This window comes from Bos indicus x Bos taurus, chromosome 22 (assembly GCF_003369695.1).
Source record: "Bos indicus x Bos taurus breed Angus x Brahman F1 hybrid chromosome 22, Bos_hybrid_MaternalHap_v2.0, whole genome shotgun sequence".
In the NCBI taxonomy this organism is placed as follows: domain Eukaryota; kingdom Metazoa; phylum Chordata; class Mammalia; order Artiodactyla; family Bovidae; genus Bos; species Bos indicus x Bos taurus.
In genome coordinates this window covers 1,729,038-1,753,333 of record NC_040097.1, presented here as the reverse complement: position 1 = coordinate 1,753,333, position 24,296 = coordinate 1,729,038, and the positions used below count along the sequence as shown (strand labels likewise).

Below are 24,296 nucleotides of genomic sequence, written 5' to 3'. Positions count from 1 at the left end.
GTGGTCAGCCGGGCCGGCCACCCAGGCAGCTCTGGAAGAGGGAGCCCCCTCAGGAAGCCCAGGGGCGCCCCCGCCCAGAGCCCACAGAGGCCTGTTGTGGGGAGATACGGGTGGCCGGGGGCCCTTCACGTCTGGGATCCCCGAATGAAAGACGAGGGCCCCGTCCAGCCCTGTGTGGGTGAGACTACACTCAGGAAGGAAAGGAAAGGCGGTCTTGATGGCTATTGGGGTTGAGGACCACGTTTATCATCTTCCTGCTCATCGCAGAGTCCGGTTTTTCCACAACAAAAACGATTTATTTCTGTCATTTTTTAAGCCATCCGTGTTGAGATAAGAAGGAAACCTCAGAGGCACGAGAGGAGAAAGCGTGGGCCTGACCAGGGGGGTCAGGTCAGGACGCACACCCGCCCCCCCCCACGCCCCCCGCATGGGAGGGACGCTCCTGTGGGTCTGGGGGCGGTGGGGTCAAGTGCGCCCGCCTTTGCCCTTGACCTCTGCCCGCGGCCTTGGTGCCACGTCACCTGCTCTGAGAACAGGATCGGCTGCAGGGGGTGTGGCTCCCTGCCTCCTGGCCGGGTGACTCCTGCTTGCAGTCCAGTGGCCCCTCGGCTGGCAGCCTGGCTGCTCTGGGCCTCAGTGTTCCTTTCGAGCCCCAACTATCTGAGTTTGAGAGGGTTTAGAACGGCCCCCCCTGACCGGGGGCCACAGACCCGATTCTCAGCTTCGCCGTGGCTGACGCTGACCATGACCATGGGCACGGCCAGAGGTGCCCCTCCCAGCAGCCCCCCTCTGGGCGTCTCTCCTGCATCCCTCTGGTTGCCAGAACCCCTTCCACCCGTTCCCAAGCATTTCTGTACCCCAAGGGGTTACGCCTCTGCTCCCCACCGCCACGGGTATGTGTTTTCCCATCTCTGCAAATCCTGTACTAACTTGATATTTCATACTGCTGACATTTGTATAACACAATAAAGCTCGTGTTAGTCACCCCGTCCTGTTTGACTCTTTGTGACCCCATGGACTGTAGCTCACCAGGATCCTCTGTCCATGGAATTCTCCAGGCAAGAACACCAGAGTGGATTGCCATGCCTTTCTCCAACATAATAAAAGGCATATATTATTATTTTGATTTTATAATTGTAATATTTCAGCTTGATTTTAATTCATACTTTATAATGTTAAAAATAAAATTGAATTAAAGATATGTGTTTCTTTTTCTTTTTTTGAATATAAATTTATTTATTTTAATTGGAGGCTAATTACACGTTTCTTTTAAAGAGAACTTTATACCACTAACATAGATGGGAAGCTGCAGTCACTCCCCTGAGTCAAATGTCCTATAGAAATAGATATACTGCACACACAACTAAGGTCTTTGCTTTTAGCTCGAGGCTGATGCAGCTCTTTGTTAAAAAGAAGGATCAGAAAGCATTAAGGTGGCTCAGTGGTAAAGAATCTGCCAGCCAATGTAGGAGATGGACAGAGGAGCCTGGCGGGCTATAATCCTTGAGGTTGCAAAGAGTCAGACACGCCCGAATGACTAAGCATGCTTGCAAAATCTTGAAAGATGTGAAAATGCAAGGCAGCCTCCCCCAGGAAGCCTTCCCAACCTTCCTGGTCCTCCTGCGCTCGGGACTGAGGCTCGTGGAGGGCCTGCAGTCCAGTGTGGGTACTAGTGTGCTTGCTGTGCTCAGTCGCTCAGTCGTGTCCGACTCTGCGACCCCGTGGACTGTAGCCCACCAGGCTCCTCTGCCCGTGGGGATTCTCCAGGCAAGAACACTGGAGTGGGCTGCCATGCTCTCCTCCAGGGGATCTTCCCAACACAGGGATCAAATCCAGGTCTCCCGCATTGCAGGCGGATTCTTTACCAGCTGAGCCACCAGGGAAGCCCCGGGATACACTGCACCCTCTGATAAACGGGTTGACCTGCGGTTCTGTGCACAAGTTCCTGGAACCCCGAGGGCCGCTGCCTCTGCAGAGAGGCCCTCCAGGGGCTGCACACAGGGATAAGCCAGGCTATTTTCACCATTTCCTTCCTCCCACTGAGGCAGGGGTCACCGTCAGCTGCTTCACACAGCGTGGCCAGCCACCGTGGCTTCGGCCAAGACAGTTCAGACCACAGAAGGGGCACCCTGAAGGCAGGCCAGTCAGGTAAGTGGCCCTCATCACCCAGCACCATCTCCCACTGTGTGGGCCCCTCCTGGGGGTTCGGGGGCTCCGGGTCCAGGCCTGGCAGAGAGAGGCGGCCTGTGGCGAGTCCAACCTCTGCCCCTCCTGGCGGGTGGGGCGGGAGCAGGCAGAGGCACGGGCAGGCATTCCCTCTGAGATACCGGGTGCTTGGTTGAGTCAAGACTCATTGGTTTATTAAACAGACATTCCTTGGAAGCCTGCCACAGGCCAGCCCTGGTGGGAGCCCACCTTCGGAAGGGGAGGTAGCCTCCACCAAGTCCTGGAGGGGCAGTGAGCCGGGCAGAGGACTGGGGTTTCTAAGAACCGAGTGCAAGCCTGGTGTCTGACAGTGCTGGGCAGCCCTGGAGAAGGCAGTCTCCCTCTCTGGGCCTCTTTCCCAACTGCAAGCCTGAGTCTCGATCTAGGGCTTTCCAGATGGAGCCTGGTCTGGGTCCCCTTCCCCATCCTACCCCCCAACCAAACAACCTCAGCCAGCTGCTCTGCATACCAGGGACCCCGAGAAAGTTCACTCTGCTGGGAACCAGGCAGAGGGGTTTGAATTCATGGGCCAAGGGGTGGTCGGTGGTGTGCACGCCATCTGCCAGACCCAGGCTTAGGTGTGCAGGGTGTTGGGGAGAGACCCTGACCTGGCCTGCTGTCATTCAGCTGGCACCTGCTGCCCCCGGCCCTGAGCAGGGGCTGGTGTCTCTGGCAGGGGCAGGCGGGCCCACCCTTCCCAGGAAGGGACTGAGTCCACTCCTCGCCCCCCTCGCAGTAGCCACCTTCACCCTCCGGCCTCCTGAGCATCTGGGGAGGGCCAGCCGGGCTGCGTCCAGGGAGCTTCTCGGCCACGTCCCCACCACCCATTTCACCGAGGAGAAAGCCAAGGCTTCAGAGGAGGTGAGCGGTCCCCTGTCCAGTCGGGCCGGGGCGGGGGCAGGCCGCGGGGACCTCACTGCCACTGTCCCCGCAGCCCTCCCGCCCGATGCCCGCGTGGGTGGCGCTGCTGTTGTTCTGGGCGGCCGCCGAGGCCTCCGAGGACTGCCCGGCCGCGTGCGCCTGCCGTGCGCTGGACACCATGGGGCTGCAGGTGGACTGCCGCGGCCGCGGGCTCGAGGTGCTCCCCGCCCTGCCGGCCCCCACGCGCGAGCTCCTGCTGACCAACAACAGCCTGCAGAGCGTGCCCCCCGGCGCCTTCGACCACCTGCCGCAGCTGCAGGCCCTGGATCTGGCGCACAACCCGTGGCGCTGCGACTGCGGCCTCGTCTACCTGCGCCTCTGGCTGGAGGACCGAGCGCCCGAGCAGCTGCTGCGCCTGCGCTGCGCCGGCCCCGCCCACGCCGCGGACCGCACGCCCGCCCAGCTCAGCGGCTCGGAGCTGGGCGGCTGCGGCTGGACCCTGCGCGAGTCCTGGGCTGGCCCGGGGTCCTGGTGGGACGCGGCGCTGGTCGTCGTGGCCGCGCTGGGCCTGGCTCTCCTGGTGAGCCTGCTGTGCACCATCCCGGTGCCCCGGGCCAGCCCCCGGTAGCTCAGAAGAAACTCGCCACCCAGCCAGCCCTTATGCAGGTTCGGAGGTGCTTTCCTCTTAGCATCCCAGAAACCCGCATCTCTGTGTTCAGACGCTGATCCGGGCTTCCCTATCCCCCAAGTTCCTAGTAAAATGGCTGGGTCCACCTCCACCTCCCGCCCTCCAAACTACCCCCAACCCCACCGTCTCTGGACACCCCAGGGCCCTTTCCCTGGTCCCAGCCCGGTCCCCATGCCCTCCTGGCTGCTGGCACCCATGCCCCACACTGGCCACGTCACAGCCCACAGCCTGGGATGGATGCTTGAAGCACGTGTGCCCCGTCTGAGGAAACCAGGGCTCTGATGAGGGTCCGTCGTCCAAGGTCATGAACCAGCCCAGGCAGACGTGGGGTCTGAGTGGAGGCCGGTGTGGCCCCCAGTGTCTGTCTCAGAGGGGACCCAGGGCAGGCAGGGGCAGTGTGGCTGGGCAGCCATGCCCTCTGGCCAGCAGGGGCCTCGTGTGGGCTCGGAGGCCCGCTGCGGGGCTCTGGGCGTGTGACTGCTGTGGCCATCTCCAAGCTTCAAGCAAGACAACCAGTCTGGGTGCGGATGGCGCGTTAGAGAAATGTTTACTGGTTTAGGAATGTGTACACTCTGGCTCTGCTAAGTCTCCATAAAGGCAACTTGTTCCCATGTTTTAAAAAATAGATTTGCTATAAAGATTCTTATATTCATAAATAGGCAATGAGAAAAATTTCCAAATGCAACAGCATCCTTGGGCTCAGGCCCTCCCCAGCCGCCAGTCCCATGCAGGCTCAGGGGTCCCTGAGGCCCCAGCCCCGCCGCCTTTCCCGGAGAAGTAACTGAATTCAATATGAATTAGGAGCTTCCTCCAGCTCCGAGCCAGCTGGGGCCTGTGTCCTTGGGGTCAATCCCGCCCTGCTTCTGGGACAGGGACCCACCGCTCTGGCTCGTGGGTCCCTGGCCTGCCCGCCCTCCTCCTGTGAATACAAACCCCACCATCCCCAGGTCCTCCTTGAGCCCAGACCGCAGACCGCCTCTTCTGGGGGGGTGGCTGGCAGCTGGGACACTTGCCGGCCCTCTGCCCCACTTCCTCTCCTGCAGCCCCTAGGGTGGGGTGGGGGGGGCAGGACCCCACCTGCTCCTTTATAAACAAAGGAAGAGATTGCAGTTGGGAAGAGGCAGGCTGTGTCTTCTCACACACTTCTCCATTAACTCTCACCAGAGTCCAGGGCCGTCTGACAGAGGCCCAGGGCCCAGAGGTGGTGAGGGCCCCGCCTGGCGGGCACCCCCGAGCAGGCCCGCAATGGCACACCCAGGCTGCGCCCGGAGCACCGGCCTGGGCGTCTGAGACTGAGGACCGGGAAACTCGCAGGAACTCTTTCTCACCATGGGCTGTGAATGACACGGACTCGAGGGGAGGGTGGGAGAGTGGGGAGGGCAGCAAGGGGTCTGAGGACAGAGGCTGCTCCCGGGGCAGAGCCATGTGCGGGTGGACACCATCAGGGTGGACCACGTCCCAGGGCGACGGGGGCCGGAAGGTGTTGGGAGGGGGAGGGACCTTTCATAGTGCCCTCTGACATCAGCTGGGGGGGGGGCGTCCGCCTGCAGCATGGAAGCTCAGGCTGACGAGCTCAGGGAGGAGTCCGGGGAGGGGGTGGGGCCGCTCTGGGCGGAGGGGGCAGCAGGGACATGGCAGTGGGGTGGGGAGAGAAAGTGGGGAGCCCAAGGTGACCCCGAGTTCCAGGCTGCAGCGGGCATGGCCTGCGGTGGCAGAGGAGCCCCCAGCGCCGGATAGCTAACCCCCTGGACGGTCCCCGCAGCCCAGACCCCCTTCCTCCCTGAGGCCTGCAAGGCAGCTGGGCCCGGGCTCAGTACCTGTGCTCCCTGGAACTGGGGTGCCCCGCCTGTCCCCGGAGCAGAGCAGCTGCCCTCCGCAGGGCAGCCTTCTCTCTCCACTGGGCCTGGACTGAACACCGGGCTCCACCCGAACATGGGCCTCGAGCAGAGGGGTCCTGGGGTTGGAGGACCTCTGCCCTTGGCCCGAGGGGCCCTTCTGAGACCTCAGCGCAGGCACTTTCTCCTGTGCAGGCCGAGGGGCTAGGCCCTCCTCCCGTCAGCAGGACAGAGGAGGGAAGTGGGCAGCCTTCTTGCTCCCAGTTCCCAGCCCACCTGGCCGACAGTGGGCTGACCCCCTAGGGCAGACCCCTGCCCAGCAGCTCCCGGCCCGACTGGGCCAGTATCCTTTCCTCCGGGACCAGAGCCGGCAGCCTGACTGCCGAGAGGACACTTGGCAGGTGGGAGAGGGGAGGGGCTGAATGGGGAGGGGCTGGGGGTCACCAGGGGAGACCACTCACCTCCCCCAGCCCAGGGGACAGTGCTCCTTCCAAGGGTCCCAGGGACCCGGGTCCCTGCTGTAGCTCTGACCTCAGCCCCAGCTGAAGGCCACAAGGGCGGTGGGCCCAGACCCTGGACAGCCAGGCCCGTACCCTTTGTCTAAGCTAGACTGGCAGGGGTGGGGGGTGCTGGCGCTCTGACTGTGGCAGCAAGCATCTCTGCACGGAGGGTGAGACGGGGTGCCCTCCACTCGTCCCTGAAATGTCCATCCCCCCATCTCATGTCTGCTCCTCCCAACCTGCTGAGAGCCAGGGCTAAAGGAGTCACTGCTTTGGCAACCTGAGTGGAGAAGCTCTGGCCCCCAGGCCAGTGGCCGAGTTCTGTGGGTGACGGCCCCCACTGGTCCCGGGGGAAATGGGAGAGGCAGGGCTTGCTGAGGAGGAGCCGGCCGGTGCCGGGTGAAGGCTGGCAGTGACGGAAGGAGGGGGCCGGTGGCCGCACAGGAGGCCCTGGGGGGACCTGGGAGGACCCGGGGCCCTGGCTGGGCGCCTGGGAAGCCACAGCCCACAGCAGCCTCGGGGGTGAGACGGGCCAAGCCAGGAAGCGCAGAGCTGGGGCGATGCTCCCAGGCCCCTGCCAGGGCCCACAGCCCTGGTTCAGGCCTCTGGGCCCCTCCTGCCTCTTCCCTCGTGGAGGCCGGCGCTGCCGTCGCACACCCAGGCCTCGGGACGGTGACCAGGCCTCCCCGTGGGCGCCCCGTCAGCAGCCACAGCCCCAGCTCTCCGCGACGTCCTTGCTGTCCAGCTGGATGTGGTCGGCGCCCTTCTCGCTGAGCCGCGGGCCGCCGTGCCGCACGACCAGCTCGGTGGCCACCCTCACGAAGGCCTCCTCCACATTGCTTGAGTCCTTGGCCGACGTCTCGATGGCACACAGGATGTCGTAGTGCTCCGCCAGGCCCTGCGCCTCGGCCAGAGGCACCTCCCGCAGCTGCCCGAGGTCCGACTTGTTCCCTGTGGGCAAGCAGGGGTGGCGGTGAGGCAGGCGAGCCTGGGCTCTGCCTCGATTTTAATCCCTCACCCCATCCTTGGGGCTTCCCTGGCGGCTCAGACGGTGAAGAGTATGCCTGCAATGTGAGACTTGGGTTTGATTCCTGGGCTGGGAAGATCCCCTGGACAAGGGCAACGGTGTCCACTCCAGTATTCTTGCCTGGAGAATCCCATGGACAGAGGGGCCTGGTGGGCTATGGTCCCTGGGGTCACAATGAATCGGACGCGACTGAAGTCACTACCCCCTCGTCTAATCTCTTCCTTCTCTGTGCCAGAGACTCGTGTACTTTACTGAATTTTTTCTATGAAATAGAAGCAGCAGAATTGGGCAAAAAGCATGCGGGCCCTTAGAGCTGGAGGCAGCTGCGGGTAGAGACACCAGCTTTCAGCTGCCTGCTGTGTGACCCTGGGGTGACTCACTCCATCTCGGAGACCTGGCCTGCCCACTCGGGACACCACCTTCTGCAGAGCAGCGACTGATGGACACGGTAAGCTGGCCCCGGGCAGGCCCTCCGTCAACTTTGCTGCTGTTATTTAGTTGCTCAGTCCGACTCTTTGTTGACCCCATGGACTGTAGCCCGCCAGGCTCCTCTGTCCCCGGGATTCTCCAGGCAGGAACATGGGGTGGGTTGCCATGCCCTCCTCCAGGGGATCGATCAAACCCAGGTCTCCCGCATCGCAGATGGATTGTTTACCGCTGAGCCACCGGGGTGTGAAGTTACAGAAACCTGGTCGTGGTTTTTTTTTGGTAAAATCTCGTTATTATGTTTATTATTAACCCTCTCCTATTTTAGAGGGGAATTTTTAATCCTCTGTAGGATCATGGGTTTTGATGATTTTGCTCTTCTGATAAGAACAGTGCAGACCACAGCGGCTCTGAGAGCATGCCTCGGCTTCTCCTCTGAGGTCTAAGGGGATTCGTTATATTTTAGGTAATCTGGTCAGCTGCTCCTTGGCCCAGTTTATGCAAGACTTTTTTTATACTTCTTGGAGAAGGAAATGGCAAGCCACTCCAGTATTCTTGCTTGGAAAATCCCATGGACAGAGGAGCCTCATGGGCTCCAGTCCATGGGGTCGCAAGAGTCGGACACGACTTGGCGACTAAAGCAAGCGGCTGACTTTCACAGTGTGATCACAGGGACAAGGGCAGGCAGGCGCTGTAAAGACCTGGGGTCCCTGGCGGGCCAGTGGCTAGGGCTCAGCGCGCCCACTGCTGGGGCCAGGCTTCAGTTCCAGGTCGGGGAACTAAGATCCTCCAAGCTGTGTGGTGTGTCTGAAAAACACACACACAAACGCCTGGAAGAAAAGCCCTACAACGTGTTTGATAACTGTACACGGCGCAGCAGCCAGTGTCCGTGGAGGGCGCCTGCTTGGCTCCTGATTTCAACAAACGGAAAAGAAAAGCGCACATGGTATTCGTGACCTGACCCCAGGTCGGCTGGCTCGCTGTGCTAGGAGAGGCCAGACGTGGAAACAGCACTGCCATCATACGTTCTAAGCACGTGTGTCTTTTGTAGCTCTGGCTACAACACCCGGAAATGAAATGGCTGTGCTGGGGTCTGCCCCAGAGGACCGCGCGGGGCAGGGACAGAGGCTGAGACGACTGCAGATGGGACCTGCAGGTGGACCCGCGGTGTCTGCCGACCTGGGCTCACCGAGCTACTCCCTCCTCGAGCTTCTGTGAAATGCTCTGTGGGGAAGGTTTTGTTCTAAGTCCTGGATGAAAGGGAGGCATCCAGGCAAGTGGGAGGGCCCCCTTCCTGCTGGGGGGTGGGGAACAGTCCGGCCCAGCGCACCCACGCTCCAGCCCAGGCCCCTCTGCACAAGCCTGCTGAGAGGAACCAGCCTGAGGCCTGGGACGAGGGCCCCAGGGACACACGTGTGGGCCACAGCTTCCTGAGTCCAGGCCTGGAAGTTGACACAGGAGGAAAAGGCAGAAGGCAGAGCACGCCCTGCAGCAGTGGTTCTCAGGTGGGCTCGCCATGGCACCTGGAGCCTGCTAGAAACTCACGTTCACGGGCCCACCCAGACCTCCCAATCAGACGCTTGGAGGGTGTCCGACTTCAGAGAGACCTGGAGGTGGACAGACGCCCACCCAGACCTTCCCGATCAGACGCTCTGGGGGTGGAGGGGAGGGGTCCGATTTCAGAGAGACCTGGAGGTGGACAGACACATGAGAAGCCCCTCTGCAGCGGATGACAGAGCAAGCCCCTGAACACAACCAGCCTCCTTCACGTGCTCAGGGGCTGCGTGAATTGGGGAGAAATTACTTCTCATTTCTGAGCCTCCTGACACAGGAGGAGCAGGCAGGGTTCTGAAAAGATGTGTGACAAAGAGGGAAGCAGCCTCGGCCGTGGTGCGGCCATGTGGTGACTGCCTCCAGGCCCCCTCCCCTGGTTCCTGCTTTGGGATGCAACTTTACAGGTGATTAGTAGGAACTGCATCTTCTAGATCACGTTCAGGTCCTGGCTCTGTGCCTGCCTGGCCAAGCTCTGCCCGCCCTTCATTTACAAAGGAGACAGACAGACAGACAGCCGGCCTCACCGATGAGCAGCTGCACGATGTTGGAGCCCGCGTACTTGCGCACGTCCTCGATCCAGTGCGGCACCGACAGGAAGGAGCTCCTCTTGGTGATGTCATAAGCCAGGATGGCCCCGTTGGCGCTGCGGTAGTAGCTCTGCGTGATGGTGCGGAAGCGCTCCTGACCAGCCGTGTCCCAGATCTGCAGCTGGAGAAACGGGGGCCCCGTGAGCCTGCAGGTGCAGGGGACCGGGAGGCCTCGCCCCCAGACCCACCCCCAAAGCACTGCTTCTGCAGGGCAGACCACCGGCAGGTACCGGACAGGACGTGCCAGGAGGTGGACAGGCGGAGAGGTCTCCTGACCTCCTGGAAGGCAGCTCAGCTGCCTGAGCAGGATGGGGCGGACCAAGGAGGGGCAGGAGCCCCACCCCCACCTCCAGAGTCCCGGGGGGCAGAAGGGTGGGCTCAGTGCTGAGGCAGGACGTGCACTGGACCCGCGTGGTGCCCCCTCTGCCCTGGACGCCGGCTCACTGCAGGGCCACGACCAGCACCTCCCCCGCCGTGGGGAGGCCCCCAGCCCTGGGGCTCTCTGCTTGGCCTCAGTGGGGCCGGGGACGATGCCAACACTGGGACGGGGGCCTGGGGGAGGCAACAGGCAGTCTGCTCCTGGGGCCTCGGTCATCAGCTGACTCAGCCTGTTAACCCCAATCCCAACTCCAACCGCAACCCCGACCCCAAGCGCAGTGCCTCTCCCATGCAGGTCCTCGCTGCCCCAGCGCCCCTCAGCGCTGCAGGACAGGGGCCCACGTGGCAATCATCTCTGGCTCCTAGTAGGAGCAGTGGGCTGGTAGGAGGGACCCCCGGGGCGGGGGTCTTCTGTGCTGTACAAACCACAGGCCCCGGGGCCCTGAGAAGGACACCGGCTCTGGTCCAGCCCGAGCCGCAGGCCATCCGCTCTCCTCCGCGGGCACAGGCACTCTGGGGCCTCTCTGTTGGGTTCTTAAGGAGTGTCCGGGGTGGGGACAGACCCGGAGGCCTCGCACAGTCCTGTGGGCAGGGCCCCTAGCCTGGGCACTGTGCACGTGACCATCTTTTCCCGGGCCCACATGAGTTGTCTGACAGCTGACGCGCTCTGGGCTGTGACTTGCAAACCAGACACCCTGTCGGAGACTTCCTGTGTGCTCCGCAGGATGAGGGTCTCCAGGAAGCAGGCCCCGGGCACAGCTCACGCAGGGGTGATGCAAAAGGCGGGACCCTCAGCACCACGCCAGCCCAGGATCCAGATGACCAAGGACTCCCCTCCATACCCCAGAGGGGAGTGCAGATCACAAAGACAGAGGTCAGGCAGAAACAGGAAAAAGCAACCTGGACAAAAGAGGAAGCCGGCAGAGTGTCTCACACTCTCAGAAACAGTCATCAGCATTTTCATTAGAAAAGACCCTAAAACGGTAGGAGCACACCTTCATTTTCAGTAGATGGAGCGTTTGGAAAGGAAAAAAAGAGATCTTGAAAGCTAAAAATATAAATGAAAAATGTGACGTAAGGGTTGGAAGACAAACCTGAAGAACTCCTTCCAAGTGAAACAAAAAAATGCAAAGAGATGGAAAAGGGAGAAAAGAAATTGTGGAAAGTAAAACAAAAAAATGCAAAGAGATGGAAAAGAGAGAAAAGCAATTGTGGAAAGTAAAACAAAAAAATGCAAAGAGATGGAAAAGAGAGAAAAGCAATTGTGGAAGCAGTCTAGATGGTCCACCGTCAAGATAGTAAGAGGTTTGGGGGGAAAAAAAAAAAAGTAAATTCAAAAAAATACTTCAAGAAAACTCCTCAGAACTGATTGAAAGGGCCCGCCGAGCAGACAGGATGGAGGAAGACAGACTCACACAAGCTCTTGGCTGCGGGACTCCTCGACAAGGAGGCAGAAGAAAGGGCCCTTACGCTTACAGGGAAGAAAAAGAAAGAAAGGAAAAACGGGTCTCGAGGTTTCGCACAAGAGCCACATCCCATTAGATATTCAATCAAACGATGCCTAGAATTACGAAGGGAGATGACCACCAGCCCAGAATTCTCCCCTAATCCCTACGAGTCAAGTGCGATGGTTTAACAAAGGCGTTTTCAGACACACAGAAAATTTACCTGCCACCCTTTCTCAGGAAGCTGCTGAAATCAACCAGAATGAAGAAAAGGGGACCCAGCAAATGGAGGACTGAACAGAAAACAAAGTGAGGTGGGGGCCCCAGTGCGGGAGGGAGCTCCCCAGAGCCTCCAGTGCGGGCAGAGTCATTACCGGCAGCCGAAATACCTCCCTGAACAACCAGCAGACGGAGAAAACACAGAGGCTGCCGTCTTGGGGACGTAACCAGCAAGCAGCACGCGACCACGATTCCTGAGAGAAGCAACGCTCGTGGAGCGCCCCCATCACCAGCGAACCTTTGCCGGGGCTCTCCTGGCGACTGGACTGGCCGCAGGATGCGGGTGAGCGTCCAAGCAGGGCACCGTGGTCCTGCTGAGCCCAGGAGGCAGACAGCAGAGTCCTGAGCAGCTGATGCGGCTGGGATGGAGAGCGATGCAGCGGGTGGGAGGGCCCAGAAGCCTCGGGGAGGGGTGTCCCTGGGGGGTCCCAGCCCACGGCCCTGTGCAGCCGCTGAGACTCGAACCAGAGAGCGGCTCCTCTGGGGGTGGGAATACACCGGACGTGGAGGCTGAGCCGTGCTGGGGGGCCTTCCGGCACAGCCACGGGGAGGAGGCGCCTGAGGCCCTCGGAGTGACAGAGGTATGAGGCGAGGCGTCAGGACGCCTGCAGCTACGTGAGGACCAAGGTGAGAAGCTGGCCTCCTGACACCTGCCCAACAAAGCCCGAAGCTAAGCTCGCGGTTTGCAGGCCAAATTCCACCAAGGTAAGAGGCTAGAGAAAACACCGTCGGGCTTGCACCTGTCTGCCCCAACAAAAGACGAAGGCCAGACACACGTTCAAGGTGATCAGCCAGTCACTGAGTTGACTACAAGGACCAGAATCCGTGCTCTTCAAAAGATACCACAACCCAGTCAAACAAGGTGTAAACCAGTGCTTCTAATATACAGTAAAAAAAATTACTATAGTGAAAAGATAAATAAATAATAAGGAAGACTGGACTCCCTAAAGAGAAGAGCGGTCAATATAAAATGAGGCCAAAATGGACCCAGTATTGGACACAAAGAATCAAAGCCATTATTTTCAGTGTAATCCGAGAATGTAAGGAAAATATCACTCTGAGTGGGCAAACAGGGAGTTTCAGTAGAGAAAGGAAATATTTTACAAAATATTTGTAAAAACGTATTTTAAAAGGGTCAAAATTCTAGAACTTAAAAGTACAGTAAGTGAAGTGGAAAGCTCATCTACTGAACATAACAGCAGGACGGAGACAAAAGAGCATCAGTGGCTGGAAGAAATTCTCATAGAGACTATTTACTCTGAAGAACAAAGAGAAAAAAAAGGAAGAAAAACAGACAGAATATTGACCAAGATAAAATGATATGCTGGACCGTAAGATAAGCCTCAATAAACCTCCAAAGACGGTATTCTCACAGAATATTCCTCTAACCACAAACGATCTAAAACAGAAATCAAGAACGCGCTGGGACAGACTTCCTCCAGAATGGAGCTGAGAGGAAGCAAGACAGTGAGGAGAAAATTACACAGCATGTTGGACAGATGAGGAGAGCCTGGAGCTGAACTGGTGGCAAAGAGACACCCAAGCCAGAACAAGACGGTCGGGGCTGCCAGGGGAAGCTAGGGAGCCCGGGAAGCAGAAGATAATCACGGCACGGTCTCCACACCACACGGCTTAGCCCTGAACAGCTCTGACTAATTACAGTGTTCACACTCAGCCATCCCAGCAAGCACTCAGCGGACACCTGCTCCGAGTTCTAGGTACCACAGGAAACAGACGCAAATTCCTGTGGTCAAGCTTACCATCTCATGCAGGAGACAGATGCTAAGACAGTGAGTAATAAGGACATATATTTGCTTACATAGAAATACAGAATGTAAACAGAAGAGTTATTATAAAATGAGTAATAAAATAATCAGTAAGCTAGACAGTGATAAGGGGGGAAGAAGCAGGGGAAGAAGTCATGAAAAACGGTGAGCAATGGCATTTCAGGTGGGAAGCCCTCAATGAGATAGCTGTCGAGCCACGATCTGAAGAAAGTCAGCTAGCTGTGCGGATGCCTGGGAGACACGCATTCCAGGGTGAGGGCGGTAAGTGCAAAGGCCCTGAGGCAGAGGCACAACTGGTGTAAGAAGCAAGAACATCAGTGTGTCTGGAGCAAAGTGAAAAGGGGGGGAAACAGGGCCTGACCGAGAAGCGTGAAGGGGCTGGAGTGTGCGGAGCCCTGCCTTCCCTGGGAGTCAAGGGGACCCCAGGGGCTTTGAAGGCAATCAGATCTGCTCTTTAACAAGATCACTCTGATGACTGCACGGACGCAGATCAGAGCAGAGCACGGATGTGGGACGTCCCTGGTGGTCCGGTGGTTAGGAATTCCGCGCTTTCACTGCGAACGGTCCGGGTTCCATCCCTGGTTGGGCAACCAACGTCCCACAAGCAGCTGTGCAGCTCACACGAAAAGAGGGAGAGAGAGGACAGGAACAGGGGGACAGCTGGGAGGTCACGGCCGTAATTCGGGTAGCGGCGGAGGTAGGGAGACGTGGTCACCTGGGGTACACTGAGAAGACACGGAAAGGAAGTCAACGCTGATCTAATCAACGCTGCCACACGCCTCTACTGGGAGGATGCAAAGCGTGTGTGTGAGAGATGGGGGCGAGGGCTGTGCTGAGAGTGAAGCCTCGTGTCCCAAAGTATAAAAGCGTGTGTGTGTGTGTGTGTGTGTGTGTGTGTGTGAGAGAGAGAGATGGGGGCGAGGGCTGTGCTGAGAGTGAAGCCTCGTGTCCCAAAGTATAAAAGCGTGTGTGTGTGTGTGTGTGTGTGTGTGTGTGAGAGAGAGAGATGGGGGCGAGGGCTGTGCTGAGAGTGAAGCCTCGTGTCCCAAAGTATAAAAGCGTGTGTGTGTGTGAGAGAGATGGGGGCAAGGGCTGTGCTGAGAGTGAAGCCTCGTGTCCCAAAGTATAAAAGCGTGTGTGTGTGTGTGTGTGTGTGTGTGTGTGTGTGTGAGAGAGAGAGATGGGGGCGAGGGCTGTGCTGAGAGTGAAGCCTTGTGTCCCAAAGTATAAAAGCGTGTGTGTGTGTGTGTGTGTGTGTGTGTGTGTGAGAGAGAGATGGGGGCGAGGGCTGTGCTGAGAGTGAAGCCTCGTGTCCCAAACCAGGAAGTCGACAGAAGACGCCTGTGCGTGGGGGAGGAGGGGCAGCAAAAGAAGCAAGAGGGAGACGAGCCGGAAGTGCTCAGGAGACCTTTGCGCGAGAAGCCTTGTGGAAGCACCACAGACACGTGTAACTGACGACAATTACAAATGAGTGAAAAACCAACACTGCCAGCTACAGGTTACGGTATCTGGGTCAGCCCACTCGTGAAATCTGGGCAGGGCTGGAGGAGGTATTTTTGGCAAGTAGGTCCTTCCTGCGGTGGTGATCTTGCCATCCTAGTTCTCTGCATCAGAGCCGGGGGAGGGACGAGCCGGGTCACGACGCAGCAGGGCCAGCCCCGCCCTTCCCAGCTTGGACTCTCAGGCTTCGGCATCAGAAAAGGGGCCACGAGGCTCTGCTGTGGGATGGTGGAGGCGGCCTGATCCATCCCGGGCCCTAGCGCCCTCGGCGCTCAGAAGCCAGGCCTGGAGCACCCCGCCCTCCAGACAGCCATGGACAGCTCCTCCAGCAGGCCAGGCCTGGGGGAGCTGTGAGAAGCGTCCCGAGTCGGAGCCACCTGAGCACCAAGCGGCCTGAAACCCGACGAGATATGCCACCTGGATGCGGGGCAGGGGGACTTGCGAGGGGTGTGCTGGGGGCATCACACGGGGCCTTGGGGGCGTGGGCAGAGACCCCCAGCCCCACAGCTCAGAGGACATGGGCGGCTCTGGGGGTGTAGCAGCCGACCAGGGAAGGCATCTCAGCCTTGCGCTGAGTCCAGGCCCATCCTCCTGCCTGCCTGCCTTCCCGCACAGCCCTCCGCAGGGCCCAGCACGAAGGCACTCCTGGGTGTGGGGTCCCCTCTGCTTGGCAGCTCCTGCCCCTTCGTGGGGCTCACCCGCCAGGCAGGCGCCAGGCTCCCTGCAGATGATCTGGCATGTCTGTCCCCCACTGGCCCTAACACTCTGCAGCCTCCGCCTGTGTCCAGATCCCTGCCTGAATCGCTCCTCCCCAGACCCTCGCCACCCACCCCCGTGCCCCGCACCCCCTCCTCAGCGTCTCCACCGCCCGGCCTGAAACAGGCACGCAGCCCTCCTCCACGGTCTCTGTCCCTCCCGCACGTGGGTCTCCTGGGGGCAGGCGCTGTGTCTGCCTGGCTTTCTGCATGTGCCCAGAACCTGCATGCAGAAGGCGCTGGATAAACACTGTGTCAGCTGGAGGGGCACCTGCCCACCGTCGAGCCTCGACCCCCTCCAGCAGCCTGGTGCTGCGGCCTGGACTCAGCAAAGCTCCCCGTCGGGCCATTTGCATCCTCACGCAAAGTTTCACTACTCAGAGTGCAGAACAGGAGCAAGCGACCGAGAAACACCTGCTGAGCTGAAACCACCACCCGGGCACCCTGTGCCCACCCGGCGGGCGGCCTCCACCTGCACTCACTGGACGGACAGACCAGCACCTCAGGCTGCGAGTCACACCGAGCTCCCCTCCCCACCTTCCCAGCCAGGCTGTCGTCTCCCAGCCGACTTTGGGGGACTTCTCTGGGTTGCTGATACCCAGAGTGAAGGCCAGAGGCATTTCCGAGGTACAGAGGGTCAGAGTGAGGCCGGGTCAGGATGGAAGAGGGCCCCAGGTGGGGGAGCTGCCCACTGCAAGTCACCAGGGGCGAGTCACAAACAGGCAGGTGGGGAATTCAAGAGAAAGAACAGCCTCCAGGTGAGGGACAGCCTATTTTCCCTTCAAAGTGCCACCTCTAAGGACTCCTGGTTCCTACTGTGCCTCTGGGTCCCCACACTCGTGATGAGAATTATCATTGTCATATTTCCTCCTCCAGGAGAGACTGCATTCACCTTGACCTTTGGTGAACTCCTACCGAAGCTTCTGGGTCACCTTGGCAGCGGAGCTCCCCCGACACATGGGCTGGGCCCCACGCCGAGCGGACCTGTTTTCCCCATGGTCCTCAGCCCTCTGCTCTGGACTCTGTAACAGCACGCAACATGGAGGATGCCGGCTGCCTCAAACTCGGGTGCCTTGGGGGCCAGGCAGGGACCATGAGATGAGTAGGATGGCTGAAAAGGATGCCCTGCCTAACACACACGCAATTAAAAAGAGAGTCAGCAAATCGCCACCACGCAGGCCACCTGCCCGGCGCCGGGTCCGCTCTGCACGCGGCGCCTCCGGGGAGCCAGTGGAACCCGGCCACGGTCCTGCCGGCCATCCACCCCCGAGGGCACCCCCAGGCCTCCACATCGCCCGCAGGCCGTGCCCACCTGGCGTGTCTGTCCCCCACTGGCCCTAATGTGAGACCCAAACGAAATGGGCCTCACAGCGGGCGATCGGGCACAGGGCTGTGTGCGCGGGCTCCTGTCTGCCAGTCTGCCCCTTGCTGTCGAGAACGGGCTCTGGAGAGGACGGACCCGTCTCATCCCTCTAACCTGGCACAGAGCCAGCCCCGGCCAGGAAGGAAGCCCTCTGCGGGCAGTTCCTGTGGTCAGGCCAGCGGGCCAGGCGCTGCCCTCCAGGGAGGCTTCCCACAAGCTGCGGCGGGAAGTCAGTTCCACTTACGAGGTTACAGAAACCTAAGAGGTGAAATCAGCTGCACCGGAGCCGGTGTCCAACACCGTCCCTCCCGGTGGACACACAAGAGGGCTCTATCCCAGCAGGCTTTCCCCCACAGGACGAGGTGGGCGGGGGAAGTTCCTTGCTTCTTCGTAGCAGAGGGGACCTTAGAGAAATTAGTTCTCAAGCCAAAACTCTGAAAACTGGTCAGACGGACCCAAACCCGAGTCCCCGCGCTGCTGGCCGTGGTGTCCCGGGACGCGGGGGGCCTGAGCCGGGGGTCTGCAGGCCCCTCCCAGCCGGCCGCTGTCACGTCTACCTCGGCCCCGGCTCGAAAACAGGCCTCAACCCAGAGGCAGGTGCACGCCAGGAGCACGAGGCCTCGAGGAAGACGGGGGACTTCCCAGGTAGCCCAGTGGCTGGGACTCCACGAGCTCAGTGCAGGCGGCCCGGGCTCCACCCCTGGTCAGGGAACTAGGTCCCTGGGCCACACTAAGAGCTTGCATGCCGCAACTAAGATCCCACACGCCGGAACCAAGTCCTGGCACGGCCAGATAAATTAAAGAAAAAGGAACCCCTCAGTAACTGTGGTCCAGCCTCCTCACACAGGGCCCAGGGAACTGACTTGGGGACCGGAAGTGACCCGCCCACCATCTACTGGAGGCCGCCTCTGCAGGCCTCGGGGATGAACCTTGTCCCCCACACACGGCGACTGCCCGCGCATCCTCATGAAGGCCCAGCCTGCCGAGAGCCAGGACTCTGCTTTTACAGTCGGGCCTCTTCTGGGACCAAAGGCCTCCTGACAGCATGGGAGGCTCCGCTCCAGCGGCTTCTGACCCTCCAGGGTCATCAAACCCACCCCGTGATCCAACATCGGGAGACACGGACACGGTTTTCCCGGGAGACCACTTCGAGAGGGACCGATCCTGGAGACACATCTAAGTTCCGGGTTGCTGCCTTTGGCACAAGCTGTGTGCAGGGTCACATACCTGGTCCGTGGCTGCTCAGGCCTCTGCCTGGGGCAGCAGAGGAGGCCAGCGAGGCCAGGCAGGGAGGGGACAAGCCTGTGGCCCAGAGATGGGCCTGGGTCACTGCCCCAAAGCAGGCCGAGAGGCCCCTGACTCCCAGCACTGGCTCGGTTCTGCTGCTGTGCGTTCAACACGACAGCATCTCACAGGCCGTTCTAGAAGGCAGGCACGTTCTTCTGTCCACACTGGCCATAGGCGCCCCTTCTCCCAACTCATCTGAATTCAGCAGGATTGGTTTAACGAGCAGAAGGCATCAGGAGGTCGACGTGACACCGCCAATCTAAGAAAACGTGAAACGCAAGTGCTGCGCGTCGGCCTAGATGTTACACTGCTCCCAAACCTTTCCGTGCGCGACTGTGCGCCAGTGTCTCTGGCAGTGCCACAGGGCATGCAGACAGCAACGGGGAAAAGGCGTCAGGCGAGGCTCTGGTTCAGGCCTGCCCACACGGCCTTCGTCTCCCCGTCTGCGAAATGGGGTCTCACAGGGCGGCAAGGACCACGTGGAGCAGAGCGTGAGAAGAGAGGTGGAAACTGGGAGGAAGGGGGATGGGGCGAGGGCTGCCGGGCACCACACAGTCCCTCTTGCCCAGAGCCTCTGGAGAGAGCCCTGCGACACCAGCTCTGCAAGGGTCGCACGGGCCGAGGGGAGGAGAGAAGACCCGGACGGGCTGAAACCGCGCCGACCTCAGCTCCCACCGCTGATGCTCTGCTGTGCGTCGGGTCCTTCAGCTCTGGGGCGACCAGGGAACAGACCAGGCAGCAAAGCCCCCCTTCCGGCGTCTCCCCACCACACCTGCTGCCTTGGGACCGGCAGACCCCTGGGAGGCGAGGTCACTCTGCCGTGAGCATGGCCATCACAGCACCCGGAACACACTTCCTCAGACCAGCAGCAGGGCCCAGAACCCTTCTCTTGCCCAATGGTCCTTTTGCTATTTCTGATCAAAATTAGCAAAGTCAGACTAATTTTATCCCAATAGGAAAAAGCATGTGAGCAAGACCAGACCACTGGCGGGAAGGGCTGAGGACGCAAAGTTCAAACAGAAGCCTGTGCCTTCCACTCCGGCCCTGCCCCTTGCAGACCAGGACCCCTGCCGGGTTCAAGGTCCTACAGCGTGGGCCCCGGGGCCCCAACTGAGCTCGGTGCCGGACAGCCCTGGCCGCCTCGCCTGCACGGGGACAGTGACCCCGACGGAGAGCTCAATACAGGGGTGCACCCCTCTGGGGTCGACCCACCTGTGCATCCCCTGCGAGGTGCAGACCGTTTTACGTAACAGACCTCTGTGTTGTCCCAGATAAGGTGGGAGAGCGGCGCCCGGGCTGCGTCCGGGATTTAGAACTGGCCGAGATCTCCTGGGGGACGTGAGGTGAGGGGGCCGGGCCGGTTAATAGTCTTAATAATAATCCCTAGGGAGGAAAATGCTAACAGCAGCAACAATAAAATAATCCCTTATGTTCGGACTTCCTTGGTTTATCCACAACAGCACCTTCAGGACAGACAAAGAGACAGGTGAACACTGCCTGCCTTCTTAAAGGGGACAGAAATGGAAAAGAGTTTTTAACTGCATAGCCTTTTATGTCTATGGAATTCTGATCCATGGGGATGGATTATCCAAAGACGTACGAGGGCAATTTTTAACTATTTTGAGTGGGTCCGTAGTTGTCCAGCAACCCTGAGAGGTAGACAGAGCAAATCGTCCCATTTCTTGAAGGAGGAAGCCCAGGGCTCCAAGCAGGGAAAGCAACTGTCCAGGGTTGGGAAGAGGCCGAACGGAGCCAGACGAAGAGACCCAGACCTCCAGACCCCCAGTCCAGGGGTCTCCTTCAGAGACACTACTGCTGAGAGGCCCGCAGCCCCCAGAGCCCCCTCCAGGTTCAGCCTGAAGGCCGGAGCCTGGTGAACGCACCCACGGCCAGAGCCTCCCCCCAGCAGAGCGCTCCAGGAGCCCCGGGCACGGCCTCATGTTCTGTTAGCGGACAACACCCCAGAAAGTCCTTGGGGTTTCAACTTCAACCCTCATTCCTGAGAATCTCGGAAATGCCAAGTCCACACGCTATTCTCCAAGTGTGGTGGCCACAACTGCCTTTTCATGAGTCATTAACATGCGGAATCTCAGGGTCATCGTTATGGACTGAGAAGGACTGAGGAGCGGTCACGTGTAAAAGTGGGTGCTGGACTTAGAGCCAGTGAGATCCTGGGTCCAAAGCCTGGTTCTGCCACTGACGTGTGTGTGTACTGGTCATTTCCCTTATTTTGGCTTCAGCTTCCTCCCATTAAATAAGAATTAAGGACCATGCATAGAGTGAGCTCCGTACATTTGACACTGGCAGGTGTGAGGAGTCCCAAGGTGTGGGGTCCGCAAGGCAGACTGCATCCACAAACAAGGCAAGACCAAGCCCTGGCAAGCCCTATGAACGTACCTTAAACTTACCCTGCCACGGGTGGAGGGCCTCGGAGGCCAGGAAAGGCCTCTCTGAAGAGGCGCCCGGGGCAACGGCAACCGAGTGATGAAGCAGCTCTTACACGGAGATCTGGGGGCAGAATGTGGGCAGGCGGGACAGCAGGGGCAAAGGGCCTGAGGCAGGCATGTTGGAAGGACTGAGACGGTTAGCGAGGCTGGACAGTTTGCTTGAGGCAAGGAGATGACTTGGGCAAGGCAGACGGAGGCCCAGCCCTCTAGGAAAGGAGTTGGGATGCCATTCTAGTTACAAGAGGAAGTAACTATTAGAAATAAAGGGACTGAATTCCGTCTGTGATGGTCCTAACTTTCTGTTTCTCGGAAAGCAGAACTCTTTATTCAAATAAGGACAAGTAGAGCCTAAACATAAAGCCAGACACAAGTACTAGCCCAGCTCTACTGGGTGAGAAGCGAGTTAAGGCCCTTCTGACCCCGCAGCCTCTTGGCCTCCCCACTTCAGCCCACAGCACCCCAAACACTGCGGCCAGAGGAGCCAGCAGAGCACTGGGTGATCTCTCTCTGAGGTTCCTCGAGCACTAACAAGAGCCGCCAGCACAGGCGGGGCGGCCTAGGAGATCACACTGGATACTCGCTGGAGCCCGGACAGGCCTGGGAGGGTTTTAAAGTAAATCTCTGATGTGGACGAGCCTTCTGCAGCAGCAACAATGAAATCTGGCTCGTCAAGGGCTCCAGTTAGAGTCACGCTGCTGAAACCACAGAGAAAACAGATGGGCGGTTGCCAGGGCCCGGGTCGGGGGAGGACGCTGACACAAAGGGATACCCGGGAACGTTCTGGAGGGAGGAATCGGCTCCCTGTACATGCTGGTGCGGGTACAGGGCTGCCCGCATTTGTCAAGATCACAGACCTGGGCGCCCGATGTTAGAGAGGCCTGCTGTGTGTAAGCGGAACTTCAATAAACTTTTTTGATTTTTTTTTTAAAGTCACTTGGCTGGAAGACACCCCAAAGATATCTTATGGGTGAGGAGAAAGGACCTGCTGAGTCCAAGAGCCCAGAATCCAGGAATCGGAAGACTGTCTCCCCGCTGCCAACCCCCACCTCCCAGATTCAGGTCACAGTCTCTTCAGTGCTGAGGTTCATGTTTCTCTGGCTGCAAAATGTAAATAATTGCTTATTTTTACATTGCCTGTTTTTACAACAGGCTTTCCCACTCCACGCAAACGGAAGCAGTGGTCGGGTGTAGGGGAAAGACCCCGATGTGGTGGAGTCAGAAACGCTGGAAGAAAACTTCCTCGTCTGTCGCCTCCCAGCTGTGTGCCTGGGGAGGCCCGGCCCGTGTGAGGTGGGGCTGAGCACCAGGGCACATCTGTGCAACCGCTGGCACACTGCAGGCTCTAGAGAGGGTCGGCGGCGTGACCCTAAGGGGGGCTGGCATGTCTAAACCGCTTCCCCATCCCAGACCCAGACCCGCTTGCCCCCGCCGCCCCCCCCACCCCGGGAAGAACACCCTGGAGGTGACCAGCAGGAAAGGGAACTGCTGAGCTCTGCCCTGCATTGCACAACCCGCTCAGGTACACAGTGCACCCCGGGCCCTGCACAGGCTGTAACCTCGCCAGGTAAACAGGAACACCCTGCCCCCTCCCTGACCCCCGTCAGCAGCCGGGGAGGGGGGCGGCATGCCCCATCCTTCACGCCCTCCTTCACGCCCGTCCTTCAGCTGGCCACTTCCCCCGGCTGCTGGCGGCGCCTCAGGGCACAACCCATCCCGGACACACTCCACCCAGCCCACAGCTCTTCCCTCCACCTGCTCCACAGGGTGGTCCTGAATAATGACTCAAATCTGCCTGCCACACCTTGTTCTTTTTTCCTGTCCTAAGGAGACCCAATGCACACAAACTCCAAAGACTATGGGGAAAAAAAAAAAAAAAAAGGAACCCTCGGGGCAGGGAGTTTCTGCTTTCCCAGTCATCTACTCCAAAGGCGCTGAGGGCTTGCTGAGGGCTTGTAACCGCTGTTGGCAGACTTCTCCATGGTGAGGCAAGCGGGAGGCGACACCCGGAAATTATCCCTCAGAAATTATCCCTATTTTGCAGAAACAAAGAGCTGAGCTTTCTGGCAAAAGGCAACCGGTAGCAGACCCAGGCAGTCCAGCAAAGCTGGGCCCGCGGTATGGGGGCTCAACCAGAAAACATGGAGGTAAGGGGGGCACCCCTGCCCAGGGCTCCTGGGAGCCAGGCCAGAGCCGGTGGGAACGCAAAACCACGAAAGAGAGGAAAGGATGTCAGTCCGCGCTGTTCGGCGAAGCTACCGAGCAAGAACAATGGTCTCTCAATCCAGCACGGAGGGCTGACACCCAGGTTAAGAGACTGACGGGCGAATCACAAACGCTAGTTGTCAGACCGTCGCCAGGACGCTTCGACAACTACATCCTGCGGTTCTGCAGAGCCACCGCCGGAGCCCGGGGCTCGCCCCCACCTTCCGGGCCGTTTTCAGTTCCCGTCGGGCGGCAGCTGGGGGAAGGGACTCGGGCCGCCCGGCCGAGTCAACTTCCACCACGCGGTCCACAAAGACACTGCAGGGAGGCGTGGCCAGGCCGGAAATTCTGACAAAAAAGTTTTGGCCCTCCGGTCCCAGAAGCAACTACTTCCTGCTCCCTCCTAGTCGTGCGGGGTCGAGGGGGGGAGGATGTTCCTTGCGGCCTGGGGTCCCCACCGAGGGCCGAGCTGGGGGCCTCGACCGCGGTGGGGCAGGGACAGGCCGGCCCGACGCCCCCGGGGCCTGCACCCGAGGCTCCGCACCGCCGGGCACCGGAGACTGGTACAAAGTCCCCGGGGGTAGGGGGTGTAGCTCGCGGAGCAGGGCCTTCTCTCCGCACCCCCCAAACTCGCGCACCCCCGCGCCCCGAGGCCCGCGATCTGCGCACGGAGGCCGGCCCCGACGCCAAGGCCCAGGCCTGCTCCGACGGGAGGAAGGGCAGGGGCCCAGCCGCCGCGGAGCGGTCAGGCGCTGGCCGCGGCCCCCGCCCCCGCAGGGGAGACCCTCCAGGGCGGGGCCCTACAGCCGTGGGGGCCCCGGGCCCGGCCTCCCACCTTGACCCGCTGGCCCTGGATCTCCAGCGTCTTCATGGTGAAGTCCACGCCGATGGTGCTGCCCTGGCGCTCCGAGAAGGTGCCGGTCTTGAAGCGCTGCACCACGCACGTCTTGCCCACGCTCGCGTCGCCCACCAGCACCAGCTTGAACAGGAAGTCGTACTGCTCGTCCGGGTCCCCGGGGCCCGGCCCCGCCATGGCGCGGGAGCCCAAAGGCCGGCGCTCCGGACGCTGGGGCGGCCTGGGCTCGCGGAAGTCGCGGGCCGCCTGGCGACGTGGAAGCGCCGCAACACCTGGGGAAGGGGCGCCACCGCCCGCCGGCCGCCCCGCCCCGG

The 24,296-nt window shown here is 60.0% G+C and overlaps 2 protein-coding genes across 3 annotated transcripts; one reads left to right on the top strand and one right to left on the bottom strand.

Moving 5' to 3' along the window:
• The first annotated feature begins 1,832 nt into the window (after positions 1–1,832).
• On the top strand, positions 1,833–4,379 carry GP9 (glycoprotein IX platelet). Its single transcript, XM_027523504.1, has 3 exons — positions 1,833–2,148; positions 2,942–3,066; positions 3,140–4,379. Exon 3 carries the CDS (start codon positions 3,152–3,154, stop codon positions 3,692–3,694), a length of 543 nt encoding a protein of 180 aa, XP_027379305.1. The 5' UTR covers positions 1,833–2,148; positions 2,942–3,066; positions 3,140–3,151; the 3' UTR covers positions 3,695–4,379.
• Positions 4,277–24,296, bottom strand: RAB43 (RAB43, member RAS oncogene family). Of its 2 annotated transcripts, none has more exons than XM_027523503.1 (3): positions 23,962–24,296; positions 9,621–9,798; positions 4,277–7,040 (listed from the first exon to the last, which is right to left on the bottom strand). In XM_027523503.1, the coding sequence occupies exons 1-3, from the start codon at positions 24,157–24,159 to the stop codon at positions 6,790–6,792; spliced, it is 627 nt and encodes a 208-aa protein (XP_027379304.1). In that variant the 5' UTR covers positions 24,160–24,296; the 3' UTR covers positions 4,277–6,789. The 2 variants fall into 2 exon arrangements, with proteins under 2 accessions (XP_027379304.1, XP_027379303.1); XM_027523502.1 differs by having other exon boundaries at positions 9,621–9,804; positions 23,962–24,289.

Bases quoted from the DNA above. Each gene is read 5' to 3' on its own strand.
- GP9 (XM_027523504.1), top strand. From the start codon at position 3,152: ATGCCCGCGTGGGTGGCGCTGCTGTTGTTCTGGGCGGCCGCCGAGGCC.
- RAB43 (XM_027523502.1), bottom strand. From the start codon at position 24,159: ATGGCGGGGCCGGGCCCCGGGGACCCGGACGAGCAGTACGACTTCCTG. The intron at 9,805-23,961 runs GTGGGAGGCCGG...CCGTTTCTCCAG, and splicing joins TCCAGGGCCAGCGGGTCAAG to CTGCAGATCTGGGACACGGC. The intron at 7,041-9,620 runs GTGAGGCCGGCT...GCTTGCCCACAG, and splicing joins CATCGTGCAGCTGCTCATCG to GGAACAAGTCGGACCTCGGG.